Genomic DNA, 24,708 nt, shown 5'->3' on the forward strand with positions numbered 1-24,708 from the left:
TTCTTTACATCTTTGCCTCTCAGTTTTCTCTCCTTCTGAGGCAAGAAGCCTGTTGGGTGAGCAGGGTCCTGGATGTCGTCCCTGTGTCTCCTTCCGTTATCCCTGCGACCCCTGTGCTGGGTGGGACTCCCTGAAGCTGTTTTACAGACAGCAAGGCTCAGGGAGTTAAGTACCTTGCCACAGAGCGTGTGGAGGGCTGAGCAGGGATTCAGATCCAGGCTCTTTGGTGTTTGAGTCCTTGCTTTTTCATGACATTTTGTTGCTTTCTGGCCCCAGAGCTGGGTACGGGGGCAGGCGTGCGATACTTGGTAGCCAACGGCTCATTTTTGTGTGTTCGTGGTTGGTGGCGGGGGCTCCCAAGCAATCTTCTGGAGCTTAAAGTCACAGCGGGCTCCAGGTGCCTGCAGCTGCTCGGTCACACGGGCTCCCCACTTAGAAAGCCACCCCCTCCCCTGGTGGAATGCTCTGCTGTCACCATCTTGAAATTCTCCACATTTTTGAACAAGGGACCCCACATTTTCATTATGTACTGGGCCCCACAAATTGTGTAGCCTGTCCTTTTTAAGGGAGAAATGGAGGGCAGTGGGGGAATGGGAGTCAGGCTCCCCTTGTTAGGGGACCGGCGCAGTGGTGGTCAGCCCTCGGGCCAGCTTGGGAGCAGATGTGGGCCGACTGGACACTTGTTTTCAACCAGCATCGGGAACCACGGCAGCAAAACCCAATTCCACTGCACTTTCCACCAAGACGGTCAGCCAGGCTGGCGTGTCGTCCCAGGGGCTCAGGCGTGGTTTTCCTTGGCGACGGGTGATTCTCAGGGCCCTAGGTGGACACGTAACAGAAGGAATAAGTGTGCAGGCTCCAGCCAGACTGTGTGGCACTGGAGACTCCGCTTGGGCCTCAAGAAAATCCCCATGAAGGACATTTCCGCTTTACGGACGAATGTCTCAGGGTCCTGATCACGTCCACTGCGCTGTCACTGACCCAGCTCCCAGGGCTTTGGAAAAAGCATTTCCAAGGTCTTTCGGAGCTAGATGCCGGCAAGATGCATTGCTTTCCTCACCCCCCTGTTTCTTGTCTCCTTATAAATAACAGGAACCACTTCTGCGTCACTGACAGTATTTCTCTTTTTGCTTTGGCCGCCTGGAAGCTCCAAACCAAATTCTTGGCTCAGGCATGGCCACTGTGCCAAACCTCTAAACAGCAAGAGCCAGTATTTGCAGGATGCCTCCTTTGTTGCACTTGCCCTTGTCTGTGCTTTGTATGTAGCCGCCTTGTGGGGAAGATGCCATCGTTTGAGAATAGGGAGCTAAATCTCGTGGAAGCTAAACCACTTGCCCAAGTTTACATAACTAGTAGCTAGTAGAAGTGTTGTTTACGCTGATTAGTCCAAACCTGGAGCCCATGCTCTTCAGCAGAGACTTCGCTGCCTCTGCTAGGGACCCTGATTGCCTGAATAGTTGAGTATTTTTGTCTTTCATGGTTGTTGTTGTTATTATTATTGTTTTTGTAATCTGTATTCCCCACCATGCTGATTGTTTTTCATTTGTATTCTGTAATGTCTTCTGGGAAGCTCTTTGAGATCCTTTGCATAAACAAGGCTTCCCGTGATGAATATACTGGTCCTGCACCTGGTTGCCTGGGGTGCGTGGGGCGCTCTCGGTAAGGGAACGGAAATCCCAGATGCCTGGGAGAAGGGCCTGCTCAGTTCATGAGTTCCTGGTGAGTACGTGGATGTGTCTGAGCTGGAGAAGACCCAAGACCAGAGGGAAGTTTTCAGTTCGCCCTTGGAGGAGGGTTTTCTTTCTTCTTCACTCCTAAGAATGTCCCTCAGCATGACGGAAAGAGCAAAGGCAGTGGAAGGACGCTCTGTGGCTCTCTCTGGCCTTGGGAGGACTTTGGCCTTGGAGAGGCCAAGGAGCCCAGCCTGCCCAGGCCTGAAGTTCTTTCTTGTGCTGTTTTCCGAAGGCAAGCAAAGCTGCGTTGGCCGCTCCAGAATGAACCACAGCTCCAAGAAGGGGAAGTAGAGCCCAGCTGGCTCTCTGCTATGGCCTGTGAACCACAAGTGGGCCCCAGCGGGGCACCCAGCCCGTTGTCCACCTCCTCTCCTGGCTGGAGTGCCTTGCCTGGAGGGAGTCCTCCGGGCTGGGGGCAAGGTAAGGTCATGACCCCTTTTTCCCCTTCCCCTCTCCCCAGGATGGGGAGCTGGACTCACACAACACAATGGAAGGGAGGGGAGTGGAGGGCACAGAACGGCCTTTGGCTAAGGATGGGCATTTTGGGATACACTTGCAGGCCAGTCTGTCATTTCTACCCATTCTCTCTATCCCCATCTTGTTAGACCTAGTCTCTGTCACCTTCTGCTTGGACCCCTGCCACGGAATCTTCCTAGCTGATCTCGCCTCCTTGCCTCTTCCATTTATATGGCATTTAGAGAAAGCTTTTAAAAATGCAGAACAAACCATGTCGCTTTCTGCTTCAGTGTTTCCCACAAGGCTTAGTGTGAAGATCTGTCAATCACCAACTTGCGAGGGCTGCCTTAGCGGCTCCTGCTGCCCCTCTTCTCTGTTCCTGGCATGCTGTCCTGCCTCAGGGCCTTTGCATCTGCTGTTTCTTCTGCTTGTCATGCTCTTTCCTTGCCTCCATTCCTCTGATTAGTTTCTAGTCCTGCTTCAGAGCTCAGTTCAGATATCCGTTCCTTGGGGAATCCTAAGTCAGGACTCTGATATATTCCTGCTTCTCCCCACAGCACTTATTGTAGTCTGTAATGAAATAACGACCTGTGTCATAAAGTGTTGAATGTCCAGCTTCCCCACTAGATTGTCAGCTCCGTGAGAGCAGGGGCTCTGTTGTCTTGTTCATCCCTGCATCTGCAGCTCCTGGCACAGGCTTGGCCCATAGTAGACGCTCAGTAAATATTTTGTTGAGTGAACAGAATGAATGGGAGGCTGGGTGTAGGCATATCGAATTGTGGCTGGTTACTTAGATGATTTGAAACTTGACTACCCAAAAACAAGGATTTTGGGGTGCCTGGGTGGCTCAGTCATTAAGCGTCTACCCTCGGCTTGGGTCGTGATCCCAGGGTCCTGAGATCGAGCCCCGCAGCGGGCTCCCTGCTTGTGGGGGGGAGGCCTGCTTCTCCCTCTCCCACTGCCCCTGCTTGTGCTCTCTTTCAGTGTCTCTCTCTGTCAAAAAAACAAGGGTTTCTTTTACTACTGCTGGTATTGGGGAAGCAGTTTACATACCCACACACGTGCACATGCACACCCACGCACATGCGTGTGCACACACACAAAATGGGATGAAATAATTTGCTTTAGAACTTGAAGACACTGCTCCACTGGTTTTTGGCAAGCCAGTTCTTGCTCCTTTGTAGAAAATTGCTCCCTGCCACACACACACACACACACACACACACACACACACACACGCAGGCACGTGTGCGCACACGCACACAAGCACACACATGCACATGTGTACACGCTTGTGTGCGTGCCCACTTCTTTGGTAGCTTCTCAAGTTCTTTTTCTTATCTAGGTGTAAAAAAAGTATCTCTAAGTAGAGACTTGCTGTTCCCACTCTAAGGAACAGATGAAAGAGATTATTGTCAAGAATCCAGGAGCCTGGTTTAAAAGGCAAATAAAGACCAGGCAAAAAGTCTTCGCATTGCTGGGGCAGGCATGTTTCTCGGGGTGCAAAGAGCCAGGCTAGGGGAGCAGTTGATGTTTCGCAGTCCTGGTACCCTCCCTGGTCCATGTGGGTTTTCTGTTCTGTGCCGTGAAATGCAGAACTCATCTGGGGCCCCGCCTGGCCTGACTGCCTGCGTTTTGGGCACGGCCTGGGCTCCAGCTGCTTCTCTTTCTGACTTTCATTTCCCCTGGCAACTTTGGGCAGGTCTGTTCGCCTTTCAGAGGCTGTGTTTCCTTTTCCACGATACTGGCGTCCAGCTTTGAGGGCTCTCAGAGGATGAAATGAGATGGGGCCCATGCAGCCCAAGCCCCGTGCCCGGAGCCTGGGGAGGGCTCAACACCTGGAAGCTCTTCTTCTTTTAGCTGATTCTGTCTTCTTTCTGCCTTTATTTTCTTTTTGTCCCGTTTCTCTCATTTGCTTCTTTTTAAATCTCATTTTATAATGTTGTTCTATTTTACTTTGACGAAGTCCCCTTAGATCCTTCCTGGAGCAGGTGTGGGAGGGTAAGAACAAACAACTAAATCCATGCGACTAAATTCACGCACATCGTTGCTTTCTTGCAACTTTTGAGTCCTGACAAGCTGGCTTTTTAAATTGGCAGCAATAGTGACCAGGTACGTTGCGCCAAGCCTCTATTTTCATCCTCTTACTTCTCTGTAAAGTCCTCTGTGGTGGATATGACCCCCGTCCAAGTGAGGAGGCTGGCCAGAGATTCAGCTCACTACTTCAAGGCTCCTGAGTGAGTGAGAGGCTGGGCTACACTTCGAATCCTAAAGCTACCTTGTGCTTTCCCTGCTTTGCCACCTTGCCTCCACACCCCTCACCTCTTGCAAAGACCTTTCAAAAAAAAAAAAAAAAAGAGGAAAGCAAATAAAGTTCTTTTTGGGGTCGAATGCTTTGTCACCCTTGAGCTCATAGGCGATACCCCGGGGCATAAAAAAAGAACCCTATTGGAGTTGGGGACCAGAGTTCTGTCCTATCAATTCATTTATGCGTCAGACATTTATTTAGTGCCTACTGTATGCAACCCGGCTCAGGGGATAAGGCGATGAGTAGAACCAGTATGGGAATACATAGTCTGGTGGGGAAGATAGACTTTAATCAATGAATTAAATGCATATGTAAGCCAGTAATTGCATATATACGTACTTATCTCTAATGAGACGAGCAGTTTCGAGGAAGCGGTTAATGAGTTGGGATACCCATGAAGAGTAGGATTTCAGTGTGTGAAGTCCAGTGGAAGTGTTCTAGGGAAAGGGAATGGCATATGCAAAGGCCCCGGGGTAGGAGAGAGCACTGCATGTTCCCAGAACAAAGGAGGCTGGTGTGGTAAGACACAGAACTGAATGGCCCAAGATGAGTTTAGCAGGAGGCCGGTTGTCCTTAGGGCTGGGAGAGTGTGGTAAGGAGGTTGGTTTTTGTCCGTAGAGCCCTAAAAAGCTATTGGAAGTTCTTTACTCAGAGGATTGATGTCCTCTAGTTTTCGTGCTGGCTGCTGTGTGCAGAGTGCATTGTAGGCGGGAGGAGTACGTGTGGAGACACCAATGAGGAGGCCACCACAAGGGCTCAAGGGGAAGGAGAAGGTAGCCTGGCCTGGGCTTGTGGTGGACATGCCAAGAGGTACGTGGTATTGAGAGATGCCCCCCGTTGGCAGGGCCCAGAGAGGGGCTGCGTGAAGGGGTTGGGAGTGTGGGTGGGCCAGGAATTCCCAGGAAGGTAGGACTAATCATTTTGTTTTAAAGACCCAGGTATTGCTGAGAGCTAGCCTCTGAGGGGACAGGTTTGGGCCAGCAGATAACACATTTATGGTTGATCTTTTCCGCACTGCTTTATCTTCTGAGCCTTGCCCACAGAAAATGTGCCAGCACAGCCAGTCCCCAGCCTTGCAGGGCCGAGCACTGGCTTCCCCCCACCTCCGCCCACCCCTAGCCCCGTGGCTGCTGACCTGAGGCGTGGCTCCTGGGGCCTCAGGCTGTGGTGGAAGGAGATCTCCATCCTTCTGTTCAGAGTGTCTCTATTCAGAACGGAAGGTAGATGTGGCTTCATTCCGTGGCTGGTCCTTCCTGGGCCTGAGGGGGTTTCAGTCCAGGGCTTTCACCCCAGCTGACCTCGCTGGTCTGGCCTCTTGCCTTCTCTTGGTCCTGTGGGGAGAGTTTTGATAGCCATTGTGGCGGGGCTCTGTGGATGTGGCCTGTTTGTGGAGGTTAAGCCTCATTCAATTGGTGCTTTTGAAATGTTGAGTGAGTTGCAGATACCCTGGGGCCGGGGTGACCAGTAAACCCGTGTATTCGTTTTGTGTGGCTGTTGTAACAAATTGCCAGCCACATCGTGGCCCCTGAAACACAAATCCGTCTTCTCACAGTTCTGGAGGTTGGCAGTATGACTCGCATCCCTGAGCTATAACCCTGGTCGGCCTGTCGGCAGGGCTGCTCTCCTACAGGAGCCCAGGGAGAGTCTGTTTCCTTTTCCAGCTTCTGGAGGCCGCGCTCGCTCCTTGCCCGTGAACCTTCCTCCACCTCCCGAGGCAGCAGGGCGCCATCGCTGTGCTTTGCTTCTCCCCATCACGTTGCTCCCGCCGCCTGCTCTGGCCGCCTTCCTCTTGCGTTTTTAAAGACCCTTGTGATTACATCGCCCCCACCCCCGACAATCCAGGAGAATCTCCCAATTTCAGGCCAGCTGATTAGCAACCTGGACTCCATCTGTAACCTCCGTTGTCCTTTGCCGTGTAAGGTAACATGGTCGCAGGCTCTGGGGAGCACGGTGGGGACATCTTTGGGGGTTCATCGTTCTGCCTACCCCAGTCGAACTGAGCCCACCGGGAGTGTAATATTTGGGTGAGCTTCCTTTGCGGTGATCATACAAGTGTCTGATCCGTCACCTTCTCCATGTAGTTAGTTGTCCAGTCTCTGTTTAGGTCTCTTGCGTGACGGGGAGCTCGCTACCTCCCGCTCTGCGTGTAGACAGCTCTCCTTCTTGGCAAGTTCTTCCTTCTCTGGTCTGGCCTTGTGTCGGATGGCCTCCACGCTCTGATCCCAGTCCTGCCTCTGCAGGGGTTTCTTGTCAAGTTCAGCGCTTCCCGCACAGGGATTCGGGGGCCGCCACCGTGCCCCTCCTTGCCATGAGAGGGGCCACCATGCCCCTCCTTGCCCTGAGAAGGGTCTCACGGCCAGAGGAGGGGATGCCGTCAGGCTGGGGGCTCATCCACAGCAGTTCTCACCAGCCAGGTGAGGCTTCTGGTGTGCTTTCAGAGCTCCGCAATGGCCAGGTCCTCACGGTTCTCCGGATCGACAATACCTGTGCCCCCATCTCCTTCGATCTGGGCGCTGCCGAGGAGCAACTGCAGACCTGGGGCATTCAGGTGAGTGCTGATTTCACTGAGACCCTCTGCCAGTTTGCCTTCCTTCCGTCCACCCGCCCGTCTGCCCGTCCATCCATCCTTTCATCCAGTTGTTCACAAAATACTCATTCAACACCGACTCTGGGCTCCCTAGGGTAGGGGCCGGGAAGGAAGACACATCACAGAGATCCCCTCCTCTCAGTTACTTCACCGAACAGACACATGTTCCGGGGCACCCATCCTTTGCCAGGCTCTGAGCTGGGCGCTAGTTACCATGGGGATGACCAGGACCCGGCACAGGTGCGCACGCTGCTCATAGAGCCCATAGAGCGCGGGAGATGGCCTCTCGCCGCGTAAATCGGGACGGCAGGACCTCAACGCCGCCGTAGAGGACGGCACAAGGCGCTGAAGCAGTTCACGGGAGAAAATGATGAACTCGCCCGGGGGAGCACTGGTTCGGAAAGCGTCACGGAGGAGCAGATGCTTAATCTGGGGTCTTGAAGGGAAAATAGGAGTTTGCTGGGTAGACAGGAGGAAGGGCATTCCAGGAGAGGGAACTGTATATTCACAGGAAAGGCGCCCCTGAATTCATTCGATGGTAATGCCGTGCTTTCAAGCATAGTGATTTGAGGCACAGGCTTCTCAGCCCTGCTTCCCGCCTGTGGGACTTTCAGCAGGTGACTTCACCTCTCTGAGCGGCAGCACCGGCCTTTATAAATGAGGGCACTACTCACACCTATAACCTAGGGGTTTGGGAAGGGGACGGGAAAAATGCTTGAGGAGTAGTTGCATCTGTCTGGCACGTGGGACACGTTCTATGCAGTGTAGGTGTTGCTGTGGTCATAGAGTAGCGCTAGGGGTGGTGGTCTCTGTTCCCGAAGCCCCCCGCGTCGCCAGGCCCTCCCCTGCACCGCCTGGGGGGACCAGTTATGGAGCGGAAAGACCCTGCTAATGTGACTCTGAAGATTGTAGAGTTTACTTCTTCCAAACGGAATTGCATTCCTGTTTCAATCAACATCTCACCATTTAAAGGGAAACTTTGCAAATCGACGGTCCTAACCCCACACCAGCAACAGTGGCTGGTTTATCATCCCGCAGTCCCTTTCAGCCTTTGTCCAAAAGAACATTTTTCTTCAACTGTTGCCTGCAGATGGGGTTTTCTTACGTGGGGAACAATTTACATATTATTCTACCATGTTCCTGAACATTCTCTTTAATGGTTAGATTCTGTTTTCTTTCGCAGTCCACTCTCGTAGGGTCTTTATGGGCTATGCCATTTTTTCTGGGGCAGGAAGATGCCAGTTTTCTATACACACATCTGTCATAGTAACACATAACCGCTGGGGTAGGCAGAACAAAGTTCCCCCCAAATGTCCATATGTATGTACACGTTATACGTACGCTTACTTTATAATCTACGTGTTAGACTTGTATCTGTGGTATGGTATTTAATACGCAAACCACCCCTACGAGGTAGGTATTCTTATTACCCTCATTATGCAGAGGAGGACCGTGAGGCTCAGAGAAGTGGGGTTCCTTGCTCCAGGTCACATGGCCCATGAATAGAAGGGCCAAGGTTCGGACCCAGGCTACCGACTCTAGGGCCTGTGCCTTTTTTTCTTTTCTTTTTTTTTTTTTTAAATGTTTTTTTATTATATTATGTTAGTCACCATACAGTACATCCCTGGTTTCTGACGTAAAGTTCGATGATTCATTTTGCGTATAACACCCAGTGCACCATGCAATACGTGCCCTCCTTACTACCCATCACCGGTCTATCCCATTCCCCCACCCCCTCCCCTCTGAAGCCCTCAGTTTGTTTCTCAGAGTCCATAGTCTCTCATGCTTCATTCCCCCTTCTGATTACCCCCCCTTTCTTTATCCCTTTCTTCCCCTACCGATCTTCCTAGTTCTTATGTTCCATAGATGAGAGAAATCATATGATAATTGTCTTTCTCTGCTTGACTTATTTCACTTAGCATTATCTCCTCCAGTGCCGTCCATGTTGCAGCAAATGTTGAGAATTCGTTCTTTCTGATAGCTGAGTAATATTCCATTGTATATATGGACCACAGCTTCTTAATCCAGTCATCTGTTGAAGGGCATCTCGGCTCCTTCCATGATTTGGCTATTGTGGACAATGCAGCTATGAACATTGGGGTGCATATGGCCCTTCTCTTTACTACGTCTGTATCTTTGGGGTAAACACCCAGTAGTGCAATGGCTGGGTCATAGGGTAGTTCAATTTTTAACTTTTTAAGGGACCTCCACACTGTTTTCCAGAGTGGCTGTACCAACTTGCATTCCCACCAACCAATGTAGGAGGGATCCCCTTTCTCCACATCCTCTCCAGCAATTGTTGTTTCTTGCCTTGTCAATTTTTGCCATTCTAGGGCCTGTGCCTTAACCGTTAGGCTATCATGAATCTGCCATGAGGCTCTGAGCCTGCAGGATCCCCCCAAGGCTGTCCTCCTGGATCTCGAGTTGTCCCACCTCCCCAGTGGCACCCAGCCTTCCCCGAGCTGAGGGCTGCATCCTGTGTTCGTCAGTCTGAGTGCTCCGAGCTCCTCATTCTGCCTCCCGGGGTAGCCTGGACTGAGCCTGATCCCCCTTCCACCTGACGGTCACATGAACTGGAAGTGACTTGCTTGCGTGCAGGAAGGAGGTGGGAGTGGTTCTCCTTGGCTGATTGGTCTCTTTCCCTCGAACGGCCAAGCAGGTCCCTGCCGACCAGTACAGGAGCTTGGCCGAGAGCGCCCTCTTGGAGCCCCAAGTGAGAAGATACATCATCTACAACTCCAGGCCCATGCGGCTGGCCTTTGCTGTGGTAAGGAGGGAGGGGGGCTGCGCGCAGACCCTGCCGCGGCCCTCTGTGGTGCGGCTGAATTTGGCATTGTGTTCTGGAGCCCGCGGCTGGTGGTCCAGCTGCCTGGGATGGAGCACTACCCACGGGCCTGGATGCGGGGTAAGGAAATCGACGAGAGAGAGTCGTAACCAGATCCCCGTGTAAAGGATGAGAGGCCGAGCTTATTAAGGACAGAGCTTGGGATTGGGAATCGAAGGAGCCACCATTGAGACTTTGAACTCAATGTCTGGCTTTGGTTAAGACTTGTCTTCTCTCTGGGACTTGGTTCCTTCATCTGTTCAACAGATGGGTCCATTTCAGCTCTAATCATACATACATGAGTGTGTATAAACATATATGTGTATGTGTGTGTATGTATCTGTAAGAAGGTACATGCATATAAACACCCGTATCCACATATATATACATACACACATACACATACATACGTAAGTACATATGGCAGGGCCAGTATTTGAACCCAGGCAGTCAGGTTTTAGCACCTGTGCTCTTACCCACTCTGATCTGCCGCTTCTCTGTACGTACCCAGGGCCCAGTAGCACTCTTGACTCCCATGTCTGCTGCCAGGGAAGGGAAAGGAATGGCCGCTGGCGTTTGTTAATTCTCTAGCAAGTGCTAGGCTGTTACACCCATCCGATTAACCCATATAACAACCTGTGAAGCAGGTATCATCCCCATTTTACAGATGAGGAAACTGAGGCTCACGGTGTTGTTAATAACTTGTCCAAGGCCACACATAGCTGTTGAAGGATCATTGTGGGTTTCTGTCTCAAATTTATCTCGCTCCCGGGCCCCCTGCCCTCTTCTGCTTTATCTAAATTCAGGGTAAGCAAGGATTCGGAGGAACTCTCCTGGCCCCTTTCCTCTACTGTTGCTTATGGACAAGGAACAAGGGCTGCTCCTCGCAGACCCCGATCTGTCCGTTCCTGGCCCTGTGAGCTCTTGGTCTCCGAGGAGGGCGTCAGACGTGTCCGAAGGGTGTCTCCCCTTGAATGGAGCGGCTTCGTTCGAGCACCGGCATTCCTGATCGTGCTCTTTCTCTGTTTCTTGCAGGTTTTCTATGTGGTGGTGTGGGCCAACATCTACTCCACCAGCCAGATGTTTGCCCTGGGGAACCACTGGGTGGGTGTGCTCCTCGTGACCCTGGCGGCCATGAGCCTGACCCTGACCCTCGTACTCATCTTCGAGAGACACCAGAGGAAGGTGAGCTGCCCGGAGACCCCAGCCATTTTCCCTCCAGAAAGGGTGCGCTGGCAGGAGAATCCCAGATCCCATCTTTCTCTTTTCCCTGCCTCAGAGAATTTCCTGAACCATGACAATTCATGCGGGCCCTTGTGCCCAGTGACTAAAAGAAATGGAATCACATGTGTGATTAATTCCTCTCTGTTTTTCCTTGTCTAATCCCTGGGGGTTGTTTTTCTGGAAGCGAGCTGTGTTTTGAGAGAGTCTGGGACGGGGGAGGAGGGCACTTGGGGTTTACCGAGCCCTTTCACGCTAAGAATGGCCGAGCTGGCACTTAGATCCCAGGCCATGTTCTCAGTCAATAGTCGACTGCATTGGCGGTCTGCAGATGGCCGCTGTCTCCGACGACAACGTCTCAGAAACATAGTGGCTTAAAACAACGCCATGTATTATCTTGGAGTTCTGTACTTCAGGGCTGCGTCCTTTCTGAAACCTCTGGGGGAGAATGTGTTCCCTGCCTCTTCCAGTGCCTGGAGGCCCCCTCTGCATTCTCTGGCTAATGACTCCTTTGTCCATCTTCTGAGCCAGAAATGGAGGGTCTCGTTCTTCCCACATCTTTGACTCTGACTCTTTGGCTCCTTCTTCCACTTTTAAGGCCTCTTGTGATTGCGCTGAGCTGCCAGGATCATCTGGGACAAACTCCCCTTTTTTAAGGTCAGCTAATTAGCCACGTGAATTCTACCTACAACCTTTATTCCCCTTTGCCGTGTACCACGAATGGTCACACGTTCTGGGGCATAGGACTCAGGCCCCTTTGGGGGCTGTTACTCCGCCTGCCATACCTTTGCTGTCATCCCAGCTGCTTAGGAACTCCCCTAGCCCCTGGCCCAGAGTTGGGCTTGGAGATCCCTTCTTGCCCCATTCGGGAGGAGAGGGATGCTGGGAAATGTGGTCAGAGTTTGGCGTAGGAATTCTGCTTAGTTCCTGCGCTCGCAGGGACAGCTAGGAACTTTATGGCTTAATCATCCTGAAAAGATCTTTGTTGGGCTTTGCGACAAGGCTGACGAAAGAATGCTGCCCCGGGGCTCGGCTGAAACTTTCCTGGCTCTTGTGCTTGGCATATAAAAAATAAATTAAGCTGACTGCCCCTGCAGCAAGAAACTTCTCTCCGCGAGGGGGAAAAGCGAAATATCCTGCCTTAGCGGGGGCCAGGGAACTACCTGGCGCTTGTCGGGGGCTTCAAGGCTGCAGATGTCATGAACGCAGTTCCAAGAATGCCCGCGGTGGCCATCCGCCCTCTTCTCTGCCTCCCTCGTTCAGCTGGTATTCATGGCACAGAGATGGAGACCCCGTGTCTTTACTCGTAGGTGCAGCACGGAGGCCCCGGGTGTGCAGCGGTCCTCCTGTCATCAGTGTTTGCTCGTTCAGGGAACCTGAGGCTCTTTCACTCCTAATAATGACCACCATTTAACGAGCACCTACTGTGTGCTCTGTGTTTGGCACCTGCGGCCTATGGCCCCCAACCAGACAAGAAGGCAGAATACTTCTGCTGTTGGCTAGCTCTGTAAGCTGGGGTAAGTTATTACTTCACCCCTTGGGGCCTTCGTTTCCTCATCTGTGAAATGGGGTAGTAATAGTAGCTCCCACAGGGCGCCTGGCTGGCTCCGTCAGATAGAGCATGTGACTCTTGATCTCGTGGTTGTGAGTTCAAGCCCCACTTTGGGCATAGAACTTATTACATTTAAAAAAAAAATTGTAGCTTGCTCATAAGATTATTGGGAGAATCAAATGACTTAATATGTGCAAAGTACTTATAATAGTACCTGGTATAATGTAAATGCTCAGTAAGTATTAACTGTTAGGGTTATTGACTCTGTTTGCCAGTGGGGAAGCCAAAGCTCAGAGAGGTTAAGTGACCAGCCTGTGGTCACACAGCCTTCTGGGGTCTTGCCTCAGCTCAAGGATTTCTTCCTGCTTGAATCCTTCATCACTCGGGAACTTGCAGCACCCCCTTCCTGACCACCATTGTCCCTCTTCCTGTCCTACTTGTACCATAGCATCCTTGAGAACCTCAGCATTTTGCACGCACTGCCTTGTTTTCCCCTTGTTCGGGGTGTCATTAGCCCTCCTCAAGATTGGAAGGTCTGTGAAGGCACACAAGACCCTGCCTTGTATCGCGGATGGTGTAAAAGCACGTTGCTATAGCATGTGGGAAGTTCCTAAAAATACTCATTTGTAGCCAACGAGGTACGGGGGAAAATGATATTTTCGACTCAGTATCATCGTTGAACTGATATCATGAGCTGATGGGCATTGCATGTTCATTCTTCCAGGCATTCTACATGGGTTGGCTCATTTCATCCTTATTGTGAGGGCGTTTTTCTCCCCTTTCAGAGACGGGGACATGGAGACGGAGAGGTGGGGGTAATTCGGCCAAGGTTATCAGGTGGTGAGAGGCAGAGCCAGGGCCTGAACTCCTGGTGGCACAGGTTTCGGAAAGGGTGCCCGACCCTCGCTAAGGCTCCAGGCAAAACATAATGTACTCACCCCATGTTTTCATAGTCGTGGTATCCCTGGAAAATTCTGTATATTTTAGACCCATTTAAAAAATAAAAAAAACACTTTAGGTTTCCACGTCCAATGGAGCTGGGTTGGCCGCTCAGAATCGTAAGTAGATTTTTCACCTGTGTTCACACCTGGTGGGGAACGTGGAGTCCGGGTAGGGTGGAAGACTGCTCTTCTGATTGCGGGATCGTCTCTCGTGGGACATGGCCTTCAGGGGAAGGCATCCCTAGTCCCTGTCCCTAAGTGCCGCATTGCCCGTCCCATCCCTGTGCCAACCACAGGGCCTTCTCGCATTCTCAGAAGCTCCCTGCAGGAGTCCTGCCCTCCTGGGGACTGATTGTCCTTGATGGGGTTGTCATCTAGTTGTGACTCTAAATCCTTATGGGGCCTCTACCCCAAACCAGCACTTTGGGTCCCGACACCCCCCACCCCCTGCCCCCGGCCTGCTTAGTTAGCATGTACTTAGCCAACTCGATCCATGGTGTCTGGTTGGTTTGGGTAGGAAAGAGGGGAGATGGATTCCCAGAGTCCCCTTCCGAGGGCCAGGCGCTGTGCTCGGTGCTTTGGAAAGTAGGTGCTTCATTTACATTAAATAAGCAGCTCTCAAACCCGTCCACCCCCCTCCTGCAGATGTCTCTCAGCGCACTGGACTGTGCCCCGGTCACTGGGTTGAGAGCTTCACACACACAGTCAAGTTCAAGTTCACCACGTTCTTAGGAAGCAGGGTCACCCTTTCTCCTTATTCTACAGCTGAAGAAAGCAAGACTCGGGGAAGGAGCATCACTAGTCCGGGGCCACACGGCTGGGAGGTAGCAGGGCTGGGCTTCAACCCAGTTCTATCTGACACTATTGAATTTATTGTCCCCAAAGCCTCGCAATCCCGTTTTATAGGGGAGGTGATGGCTATGTCTCGAAGACCAGGATTGCCCCATGGTGTCTGGAGGCGGGACAGAGAGTGGGTATTGCTCAGGGCCCAGAAGCTTCCTGGCAGCGTGGAGATCTGGCCACGAGACTGGTGTTTGTCTTACAGGCCAACAGCAACACGGACCTTAGGCTGGCGGCTGCCAACGGAGCGCTCCTGAGACACCGGGTGCTGCTGGGGGTGACGGACACGGTGGAGGGCTGCCAGAGCGTGATTCAGGTACTGTGTCTGGGAGTGAGCTCGGCTTGGGGGCCCGCATTAGGGCTGGGTTGATGGGTCGAGGGAGCCCCAGATTCCCCCAGTCTGCATGTTCTCTTGGGGTCTGCTAATGAGGCAAGCGTGGACAGCCCTGCCCTTTCTCCCTGATCCAGCATTTCTTCCTGGAGACCCATCTCTGGGTGGTGACCCGCAGCCTAGAAGCTACACAGGGCAAGGGCTGGAAGGAAGCTTGGAGACCGTCTAAGCCAGGCCCCTCGTTCAGCATTTATTCAGCAGAGGGGGCCTCCTCTGGGCCAGGCCCTCCTTCCAAGGGCACTAAGGGGCCCACGCAAGTTTCCTGGAGAGGCAGGTCAGACCCTGAGGCTTTGTCCACCTGGCTCAGTCATTTTCTTTGTTCCAAGTGCACTGGGGAGATCTGAAGTAACAAGTATGAGGTCACACAGGGGGTCTGGGACACAGGTCATAGGTCTCCTGATCCTGGCTGGCCTCTGCCGGGTGGGATTGCTGGATCTCAGCGCCACATCTGCCATCTCACTGGCCCCCCTCGCCTGGTTGGAGCCCAGGGGTGGGCATGTGGGTGGGGCCTGGGAAGAACCTCCTTGTGCACGTGACCTGTTCATCCTACAAATAGTTCCCGAGAGCCTCGTATGTGCCAGGCCCTGTTCCAGGTCCTGAGGCAGCAGCAGGGTACAGACATGCGTGGACCCCTGTGCTACGGGTCTAGCACACCTGAGATGAGGGAGGGCACAAGGGGATCTTGCCTGACACCGTGTGTGTATGTGTGCATTGAACTCAGTGACATCACGAGATTTGTGGTGTTCAAGTGTGACGTCACAGACTGGGAGCTCCTGGAATCTGGGGGTCCTTTGAGCGTCATATTTTCCCAAATCCTTTTTCTGGATTGGCACATGGGCGTGCCTTGGCCAGTGTTAGCTGAATGCATGGACAGATGGATCATTAATGAACAGACGCATCCTTTAAAATAATTGGGGCTCTCTTTTAAGGTAAATAACTAAAAATATAACTTCAGTTTCGGAGCAGTGTCCTAGGATGAGCTGATAGAGTATCTCGGATTTTCTTTCGCAGCATCGGGGATGGGTAGGGTGGGGGTGGAGGTGTCCGGGGTGAGTCATGATGAAACAAGAGTAGCCATGACCTGAGAACCACTGACCCAGGCTGACGGGAAGCCGGAAGTCAGTGACTTCATTTGCTCTACTTTGTATGTGTTTGGAAAATTTCGTAATAAAAAGCAGAAAAGAAATTCATCTTAAAAAGCTTCCCTTGGGGCTGAGACAATGGGAGAGACTGGGCAGCAAGAGGGGTGCCACCCTGGGTCTCATGGGTCAGTCACTGGGAGCGCGGAGGTCTGGGATCCAGAGGAACTGGTCCGTGGCTGGAGGCATGAGGCGTGGGCCACCAGGTCCTCACAGAACTTCAGCCGTGACGTGTGGCAGGTATGGACCCAACAAGATGTAATGCGTGAACGAGGAGGGTTCCCGCCTGGCTGCGCTTCACCTGACCTTCTGGGGACCTGTTGAGGTTGAGGAGGAAGGGGGGTAATGGTGAGGTAAAAATTTACCCCACTCCCCTCCTCCCGGATCACCCAAGTTGCATCTCCTCCCGCCTGGCCGTGAGCAGTGGGGGTGGGTGACTGAGGGTTTCACTCATCTGCCTGCGGGGTTCCAGACCGCAGGGCACTCCAGTCCCTGAGGAGGAAGGTGATCGCCCCAGATGGACACATGATGTCCAGGACGGTTTGGCGTTTCCCTGGGATGCTCAGTGACTTGCAGCAAGTAGGCTGCAGCCGTTTGGAACAGCGTTTGGCATTTTCCAAATGTGCACGCGAAGCCATGTTTCTGCCAGCCGTACAAGGGAGTCTCTGCCGCGTATGAGGACTCCGGGAGAGAGGGCGGTGGCACGGTTCCACCAGAGACCGGCATAAATTTGCTCATCCCCGGAAGGGCGGACCTCCCGCGAGGAGGCAGGAGGTGGAAGGTAGTGTCAGGGCCCGAGAGTTCAAGGTCGGGCTGGCCTTGAGCCTCCACCGTCATGGCTTCTCTCCCCAGCTCTGGTTTGTGTACTTCGACCTGGAGGACTGTGTGCGGTTTCTGTGTGACCACATTCAAGAGATGAAGACGAGCCAAGAGGTAAGACAGCATAAGTGGAAAAACAAACAAAAATAATCCAGGAGGCCAAATTGTACAGATTGTATTTCCTTAAGGTTGGAAAATGTCTACGGAAAGGAAAGAAGAATGCCTACGTGGAATCAGTGGTTGTTTCTGCCTAGGGAATTGTTACTTCTTAACTAGATTTCAATTAGTCTCCTTTTCAACTAATTACATTTTCCACGTTTCCTAGAGTGTGCATGTAATTTATTGATAACAATTATATTAACAATTAATAACAATACTACTAATAAAGAATCTGGCAGAGGGGAGTACCGGATCTTTAGACGACTTTCACTTGTTAGAAATGCCTTCCTACCCTGTATGATCGGGGTGCTTTTGCTCTGATCTCACACACCCACACAGCAGGACACTGAGCCTCTGAGAAGTCCTGTGCTCCGCCCCCCCCCCCCCCCCCCCCCCCCGAAGGCAGCCACGGGGCCAGTTGGCGACGCCGGGTTTGGAGCGCAGCCCTCCTGTCTCTGAGCCCTGGGCTCCTTCCCTGGGATCAGCCTTTCCCTGGGCCCTGAAAGTGCTGTCGTGGGTCTTGAGGTCAGGACTGTGGTTGAGCCCGATCCCAGCTCATTCATCCTGTGTGGCTTTGGGCAAGGCCTCTGAGCTGCGCTTTGCTCATCTACAAGGTGGAGCTCAAGATGCCCATGACCCAGGCTGCTTTGAAGAGCAAATGAGAGCGTGGGAGGAAAAGTGTTTTGGAAGCTCTCAGAGACCGTAGAGGATTTTGTAGGCAGTCATCGGACCTCTCGAATGTGGTTCCAGATTCTCCTGAGGTCAGCATCTGAGACTCTAGGTGGACCCCTCCGCCCTCTGTGAGTCTACAGCTCAGACAGTGACTCAGCCTCCAACTGGACACCCAACTCGGGACACCATCCACGTCCCCTCTGTCTCTTGCAGTCCTTGCTGAGAAGCAGATTGAGCCAGCTCTGTGTTGTCATGGAAACCGGGGTGAGCCCCGAGACAGCCGAGGGGCCTGAGGACCTGTTGGAGGAAGCCCCTCTCCTGCCCGGCGGCCCTGACTCCGAGGAGAGGCCCCTAATGCAGACCGAGCTTCGCCAGCTTGTTCCTGAGGCTGAGCCAGAGGTAAGGGGCTCCGGGGCTGGTCGGGGCCGCCCTCCCTCCCAGGACGTTTGTGTGGAGTCCATGTGGGGCCTCGGGCTGTAAATCCCAGGGGCCATGACTTCACTGAGTAGGTCGAGGCCGTACAAATCTAGCCTACTAGTTTTCGATATTTTTTTCCCATACTCTAGCACTTCAAAAAACAGTTTATAGGAATAGTTTCTACTTCCTGGTTTTTCTCCCCCATTTCTTAATATCTTGGATATTCTTTTTGGTAGTTCCATGGGATATCTAGTTGCGTGTTGATGGGTCATAGTCTACCTACCCATAAACATGTTCATGAATATTTGGGTCATTTTTAAAATTGTTTTTCAATCATTCTATCATCTTTCCATCCATCTACTTAAACCGTGGTTGGATATATAAATCTTACATGCATTTCTGTTGAATTCCAGTGCCCCCAGCCCCAGAGCTCTGTCCCGTCCTGCCACCCAAGCTCTCTTTTGGGGATGACTAAGTGCTGGTAGACCAGATATCTGATAATGTGCTTTTTCAGCTTGTGTCCTTCATGAGGACAGACTCACTGTCTGGGAGACATGCACCCAGGGGGTGACCTCAGGCATTCTGTGATGCGGGGACACACCTGCATTTTCTTTTCAGCCGAAAGATTTGGGGATTAAAGGCCCAAACCAGCTCAGATTTTCCCTTTTGCCTTGGTGGGGAGTAGGGGGTCCGGCAAATGGGACTCATCAAAAGAGAAAATGATAAATATATTAATCTCTTCACTTGAATCCCACACTTTATTTTAATTGTATTTATTTAATTTAATTTATTTTTTTTTTTAAGATTTTGTTTATTTATTTGAGAGAGAGACATCGAGCGCACAAGCAGCGGGAGGGGCAGAGGGAGAGGGAGAACCAGACTGCCCACTGAGCAGGGAGCCTGATGTGGGGGCTCGATCCCAGGACCCTGAGATCATGACCTGAGCCAAAGGCAGACGCTTACCTGACTGAGCCACCCAGGTGCCCCCACTGACTTTTTTTTAAAGAACAGAGAAGATATACTCAGTGCCCGAGTCTCAGCATGGGCCAGACAGATGGTCATATTTCAATAGGAAACCAGCGCCTGTGCAAGACAGAGAAATAGTTATCATCACCTCGTACCCTGGAACAGATTTCTTATCATACATAAAATCCGTCAGCATACCCTCCTGGGTATGGATTATTTTTCCTTCTTCCTGGTCGGGTGAAATAAGCTTCCAAGAGGTCAGCTGACCTGCCCCAGGTCACAGAGCAAGGGAGAATATAGCCTAGCCACAGGCGGAAGCCAGCCCTGCGAATTCTAAATACAATTTTCTTGCCATAGTTCTTTGCTTCTTACACGCTTGATTTTAGAGTAGATTGGCCAGGAGACCAATCTGAGTTAGGGAGTAGGAGACTGCTTGAGGTTTTCAGTATTTTTCTAGCACCAGGGGTGACTCAAAGGGAGCACCAACCCTCCAGAGCTAGGTGGAGTGTCTGCTTTCTAGAATAATGATAATGATGATGGTATCAGGGACACTGAGCACGGGGTGGGGGGCTTTCTATCGATTAGTTCCTTTAGTCCTCCCTCCAGCTAGACCAGCTAGGTGCTGTGATTTTCTCTCTTTTACTGTTGATGAAAAGGGTACAGCAAGGGGGAGTGACTTGTCAGGGGGTGTCATAGGGTGCCCAGCGGAAGTGCCCACTCTGCCCCTTGGATTTGGAAGCCTGTTCTCAATCACTGACTCCCCTGACGTGAACAGCCTCATGTGGCCCACACCTAACTTTATTACATTCACATGGACACCGGGATTGTGAAAAAGGCTCAGTGCCACGCCGACGGGACCATTTCGTCTGGAATCCCAACTGCCAGTCCAACAAATAGAACTTTAGAGACCAAATGTGTTAATAAAAGCATGCATTAAATCCAATTTTTTAAATTCTTTTTTTTACTGTTAAAATTTTTTTCATTACAGTAAAATAGATATAATAGAAAATTTGCCACCGTGACCATTTCTAAATAAATGCACAATTCAGGGCCCTGAAGTGCCTTTGCATTGCTTTGCGACCATCCGCATCAGACATCCCCAGGATCTTTTCATTTTCCCAAACCGAAACTCCATACCCACGAAACACGATCCCCCTTTTCCTCTTCCCCCAGCCCCATTCTACTTTCCGTCTCTCTGAATTTACTACTACCTGCTTCGTATAAGTAGATATATATGCAATATTTGTCTTTCTTGTGAAAGATCTGCTTTTTAAAAGCAGACTCTTTACTACGGTCGGAGTACTTGTCTCGAGAAATCCAGCAGGTGCCTGGTATGACTTGAGGGATCCTGCCATCATGGGGATGATCTGCTCACCCCACCCCTATTTACTAATGATTTTCTTCAAGTGCATTACTTTGACCCCATGCACTTTATTTATTTTTTAGAGATTTTATTTATTTATTTGACAGAGAGACAGCCAGTGAGAGAGGGAACACAAGCAGGGGGAGTGGGAGAGGAAGAAGTGGGCTCCCAGTGGAGGAGCCTGATGTGGGGCTCGATCCCAGGGATCCCAGGGATCCAGGATCACACCCTGAGCCGAAGGCAGACGCTTAACAACTGAGCCACCCAGGCGCTTCCCCCCCCATGCACTTGAAAGTCTCACAGTCATTTGAAGCTGGAAACAGTGCGTGTATGCGTGTGATTGGTTGGTATAAGTCAGTGGTCACTTCTCTGGTGTTTGAGGCTCCGTAGCTTTTTTATGGTTATTCTTATTGCTTCTGATCAGGTAGGTCACCCACCTTGGAGGTGGGGAAGCTGAGGCTGCAGGCACCCCACCGGGTGAGTAGCGGAGCTGGGGGTCCCGACCAGTCCAGGCGTCTCCCAAGAGCCCCAGGTGAGGAGCTGGCAGGGTTCTTCCCGGTGAGCCTCACTGCTGGTCCAAGGCTGTGAGGACCGCTTGGCTTTGCCCTCATGCATTCGATGCTTCTCGGTGGCCCTCACTCTGCCCCCTGCCTCTTCCAGGAGATGGCCCAGCAACTGCTGGCGGTATTTGGCGGCTACTACATCCGGCTCCTGGTGACCTCGCAGCTCCCCCAGGCAGTGGGGACACGACACACAGACTCTGCGGGGATTCCCTGCCCCTGCCAGCTCATAGAAGCCCATATCTTGGGTACTGGGTGCTGCCCCTTCCTGGCCAGGTGACCTCGGGAGGAAGGCACCCGGCTTCCTGCAAGACTCAAGGTGAGACATCCGGAAGGCTAGGAGCCCCAGCCGGCTGAAGGCGAGCCCCAGGTGAGGAGAGAAGCATCTGGGAGCGCTCTGAAGAGTGTCAGTCATGTCAGCAGCAGGGGTATTGTGCTCACTCCAGGACTCTGCCCCGAAATGTCTGTTGACATCCCATGCTGACCCCTGGCCTTTTCAGAAGCTGCTGCTTGCCGAGCTGGTACTCCCAGTGTTGTTTAGAACCGGGGCGTGGATAGAAGGCCGCACTCGTATGCCTTTCATGGTTTGGAGAAACCAGGAAATGTGAAGAGGACCCTACTGGGCCAACCCAAGTGTCCAAAGCTTGGTCTCAGGTGATGCTCGCGTCCTCAACTGCTTCATGTCAGATGGGGAAACTGAGCCTTGGAGAGGACTCTGCTCTCTGTAGCATTGCCTTGGGCCTCTTGGAGTCCTAATCTGAGGGAAGGAAGTCAATTCTCAGAATGTTCTCCACTTTTAAGTTTCTCCTGCCCTGTATCCTATGAAAAACTCCGTGTTGTTTGCTGGCACACAGACTTCCAGGGGACAGAAGAACGAGACCAACAGCATGTCACTGACGATGGAACTCTTTGGAAAAGATCGGTCTGTCTGTTCCGGGGATGTGTTTTGTTTAAAGGCATGCATGCTCGTGGTTGTGGTTTCTTCCTTCAGGCCTAGAGCCACAGTCCTCTGTTTCTTGACACTAACACTGTCCTGCAATGAAGCGATCTGTCACTCGTGGCGTTCCATGAAGAGCTCGGGGGCTTCTGGGTTCTCTGCTCCTGAGCCAAGTTTGAAGACCAATTATTCCATAGGCCCAAATCCAGAAGACCTGCCCTGGCAGGCAGAGGCTTCCCCAGCCTCCAGGATCCAGCCCTTATCTGTAGTTTTAGCTTCATCTCCCACAAAACTTCTTGCTAAGTTGAAACTCTTTCCTGGACTAACATGTCTATTCCGTTGCATCTGTTGAACTCCTGTGCATGCTTCAAAGCCCAGCGTTACTTGCCCTCCTTCAGGAAGCCTTTCCACATAGAACATGCCCTGCTTCTCTGCCTCCTTTAAATTCTTAACGTAGCTGCTGCCTTTATTGAATTTTTATGTTATTCTGTTTTCCTGTGCACACGTGTGTTTTTTCAGCTAGACTAAACTCCTGAAGGACAAAGATCTCACCGTATAATTTTTGTGCATGGCCTGGACCTGCTAAGGAAAAAAAAACCCGGTAGATTGAGTGCTTTGTCATCTACATAGTAACATTTGCAGATTGCCCTCTCTATCAGTTGAATGATGAGGTTGGCCCAGACCTGGGTTCTGGTCCTGACTGACATTTCCAGCTGCACAGCTTTTGGTCAGTCCTCAGTTTACTCCTCTCTATGTTAATGGGTATATAGTAGACGGGTTGGATGATTCTTGATTGCCCTTCCAAAGCCAAAGTTCTGGCTTTTTCTGTTTCAGTCTAGCCCTTGGCCTATCTGTTACGTTTGTATCTACGTGCAGAAGGTCCTCTAGCCTTGCGTGACCGAGGTGTCCCAGACCTGATGGGCCTTTGGACAGAACACGGGTCTAGGGAGCGGGAGACCTGGCTTCTCATCCCAGATACGCTGCTTCCTAGAAGCACGACCATTGGCTACGCCACTCACCCTGTCCGAGGGCCAGTTTACTCCTTTACGAACGGATCTGGTGAACATGAAAGGTAATCGTGTGGGTGACTTGCTGTGTAAGAGACCAGTCTGACCGTTTGCTTTCTCTGAGCCAGAGAAGAGAAATGGTGCCCGTAGACCCACCCTTGGGAATGGGCACCTTACGATGTTTCTCTGTAGCCATTTCTCTGCGGGCAGCTCTGTGCAGTAGGAGTAACCCATGGAGGCAGTCGTGCCCTTCTCACTGCTGCAGGGGAGATGCGGGCTGGGAACGGGGTCTGCAGAAGCCGGTCTTTATCATCCCCCCGTAAAACCCTGCTAAGTCTTGTAAGAGAATAAAAATGTGTCTGTTAAATGACAGAGCAGCTCTTCTTCCATTTCAGGGCTTACTTACAGACCCTCCTGGAGGTGTTCTTTCCTGCCTTTCCTCTCCAGAGTTTCTGCTGGTCTCACCTGGTGGGCAGAGCATTCAGGTGCGCCCCCACCTGCTTCCTCTGCATCTGCCCCTCGGTTTTTCATTTAGAAAATTCTGTGATCGCTGCCTTGCCTACCTCCCAGGGTTGTGTGAGGATCGGAATCCATAAATGGACACGCGCTCTGCTTGAAGGCTGTGTGCCCAGGACAGGCACGGGGCGGTGCGTGCCCTGCTGTGTCTTGACGTGGGAGTGGAGGGCGTGGCTAAGAGCTTGGAATCTAGACTGACTCAGATCCAGGTTCTGCACCTTGGAGCAGCGTCCTTCCCATCCTCAGGTGTCACTCCTCACATGTGGAATGAGGATAAGAGTACCCCCTTGGCAGGTACTGTGAAGATTAAATGTAAAGCACTTGCAACTTTGAGTTGCAAGCTTGAGTAAGAGCACAATAAATTGTTGATGTATATTTATGTGTATATATATATATATATATATATACACACACACACATATATATACATATATATATATATATATATATATATTTTAATCTCTCACTATGTCTTGTATACCACAGATGCCCAGGATATATATTTATTGATGCAGTAGGTCATTAACAGTTAATGTTTATTCGGTCTGCATCAGACCTCAGTTACTCCAGCACCGTGGGGTGTGTTTATGTGAATAAAGCTTCTAGTGCAATCTCTCTGAAATTCAGTACCGGGAGACAGTGTTGCAGCAAGCTGGTGACTTTGGGCCAGAAGCTCCCCCTCTCCATTCCTCCTGTGCCTCCATTTTCCCACCCATAAGGGAGGGTATGAGAATACGGGATTCACTGAGGTGTTGCTTGGGAAGTACACGGTCTGGTCCATAGTATGGTCCAAAGGCAGGGCTCCATCCATGACCGCATTTCTCTGCAGCTGCTGCGTGCTGTTTGCTCCCGGTGTCTGTTAGTGCCGGCTTAGACCTGCGTTGTCAAATCTGCATCCTTACCCATTTCGGGTTGTTTGTTCTATCAGTGACTGAGGGAGGAAAATCTCCAAGTATGATTGTAGATGTTCTGTTTTGCCTTTTACTTCTGACATATTTTTTTATTACATTGTTTAAAAAAAATTGAGACGTAATTCACATAGCATAAAGCTCGCTGTTTTAAAGATTTATTTATTTATTCCAGAAGAGAAAGAGAGCCTGTGTGCATGTGAGTGAGGGGAGGGGCAGAGGGAAAGAATCCCAAGCAGACTCCATGCTGAGCAAGGAGCCCAATGCAGGGCTTGAGCTCATGGCCCTGAGATCACCACCTGAGCCTTAACCAAGAGTCTGACACTTAACTGACTAAGCCACCCAGGCAACCCCCAAAACTCACCATTTTAAAGTATGCAGTCAGTGGTTTT

General features: G+C 51.5%; 1 protein-coding gene across 9 annotated transcripts in view; it reads left to right on the plus strand.

The window, feature by feature from the left end:
* Nucleotides 1-24,019, plus strand: part of TMEM268 (transmembrane protein 268) — a 34,038-nt gene extending 10,019 nt beyond the window's left edge. For all 9 annotated transcript variants that reach the window (XM_034664377.1, XM_034664381.1, XM_034664379.1 and 6 more), the window contains 8 exons: nucleotides 1,966-2,153; nucleotides 6,936-7,045; nucleotides 9,744-9,851; nucleotides 10,944-11,093; nucleotides 14,668-14,778; nucleotides 16,845-16,925; nucleotides 17,856-18,041; nucleotides 21,049-24,019. In XM_034664377.1, coding sequence (XP_034520268.1) covers nucleotides 1,966-2,153; nucleotides 6,936-7,045; nucleotides 9,744-9,851; nucleotides 10,944-11,093; nucleotides 14,668-14,778; nucleotides 16,845-16,925; nucleotides 17,856-18,041; nucleotides 21,049-21,228 — 1,114 coding nt within the window. In that variant the 3' untranslated portion in view covers nucleotides 21,229-24,019. The remainder of the gene's footprint in view (nucleotides 1-1,965; nucleotides 2,154-6,935; nucleotides 7,046-9,743; nucleotides 9,852-10,943; nucleotides 11,094-14,667; nucleotides 14,779-16,844; nucleotides 16,926-17,855; nucleotides 18,042-21,048) is intronic.
* The last annotated feature ends 689 nt before the right edge of the window (nucleotides 24,020-24,708 follow it).

The sequence above is a fragment of the Ailuropoda melanoleuca genome, chromosome 7, assembly GCF_002007445.2.
Source record: "Ailuropoda melanoleuca isolate Jingjing chromosome 7, ASM200744v2, whole genome shotgun sequence".
Taxonomy (NCBI): Eukaryota; Metazoa; Chordata; class Mammalia; order Carnivora; family Ursidae; genus Ailuropoda; species Ailuropoda melanoleuca.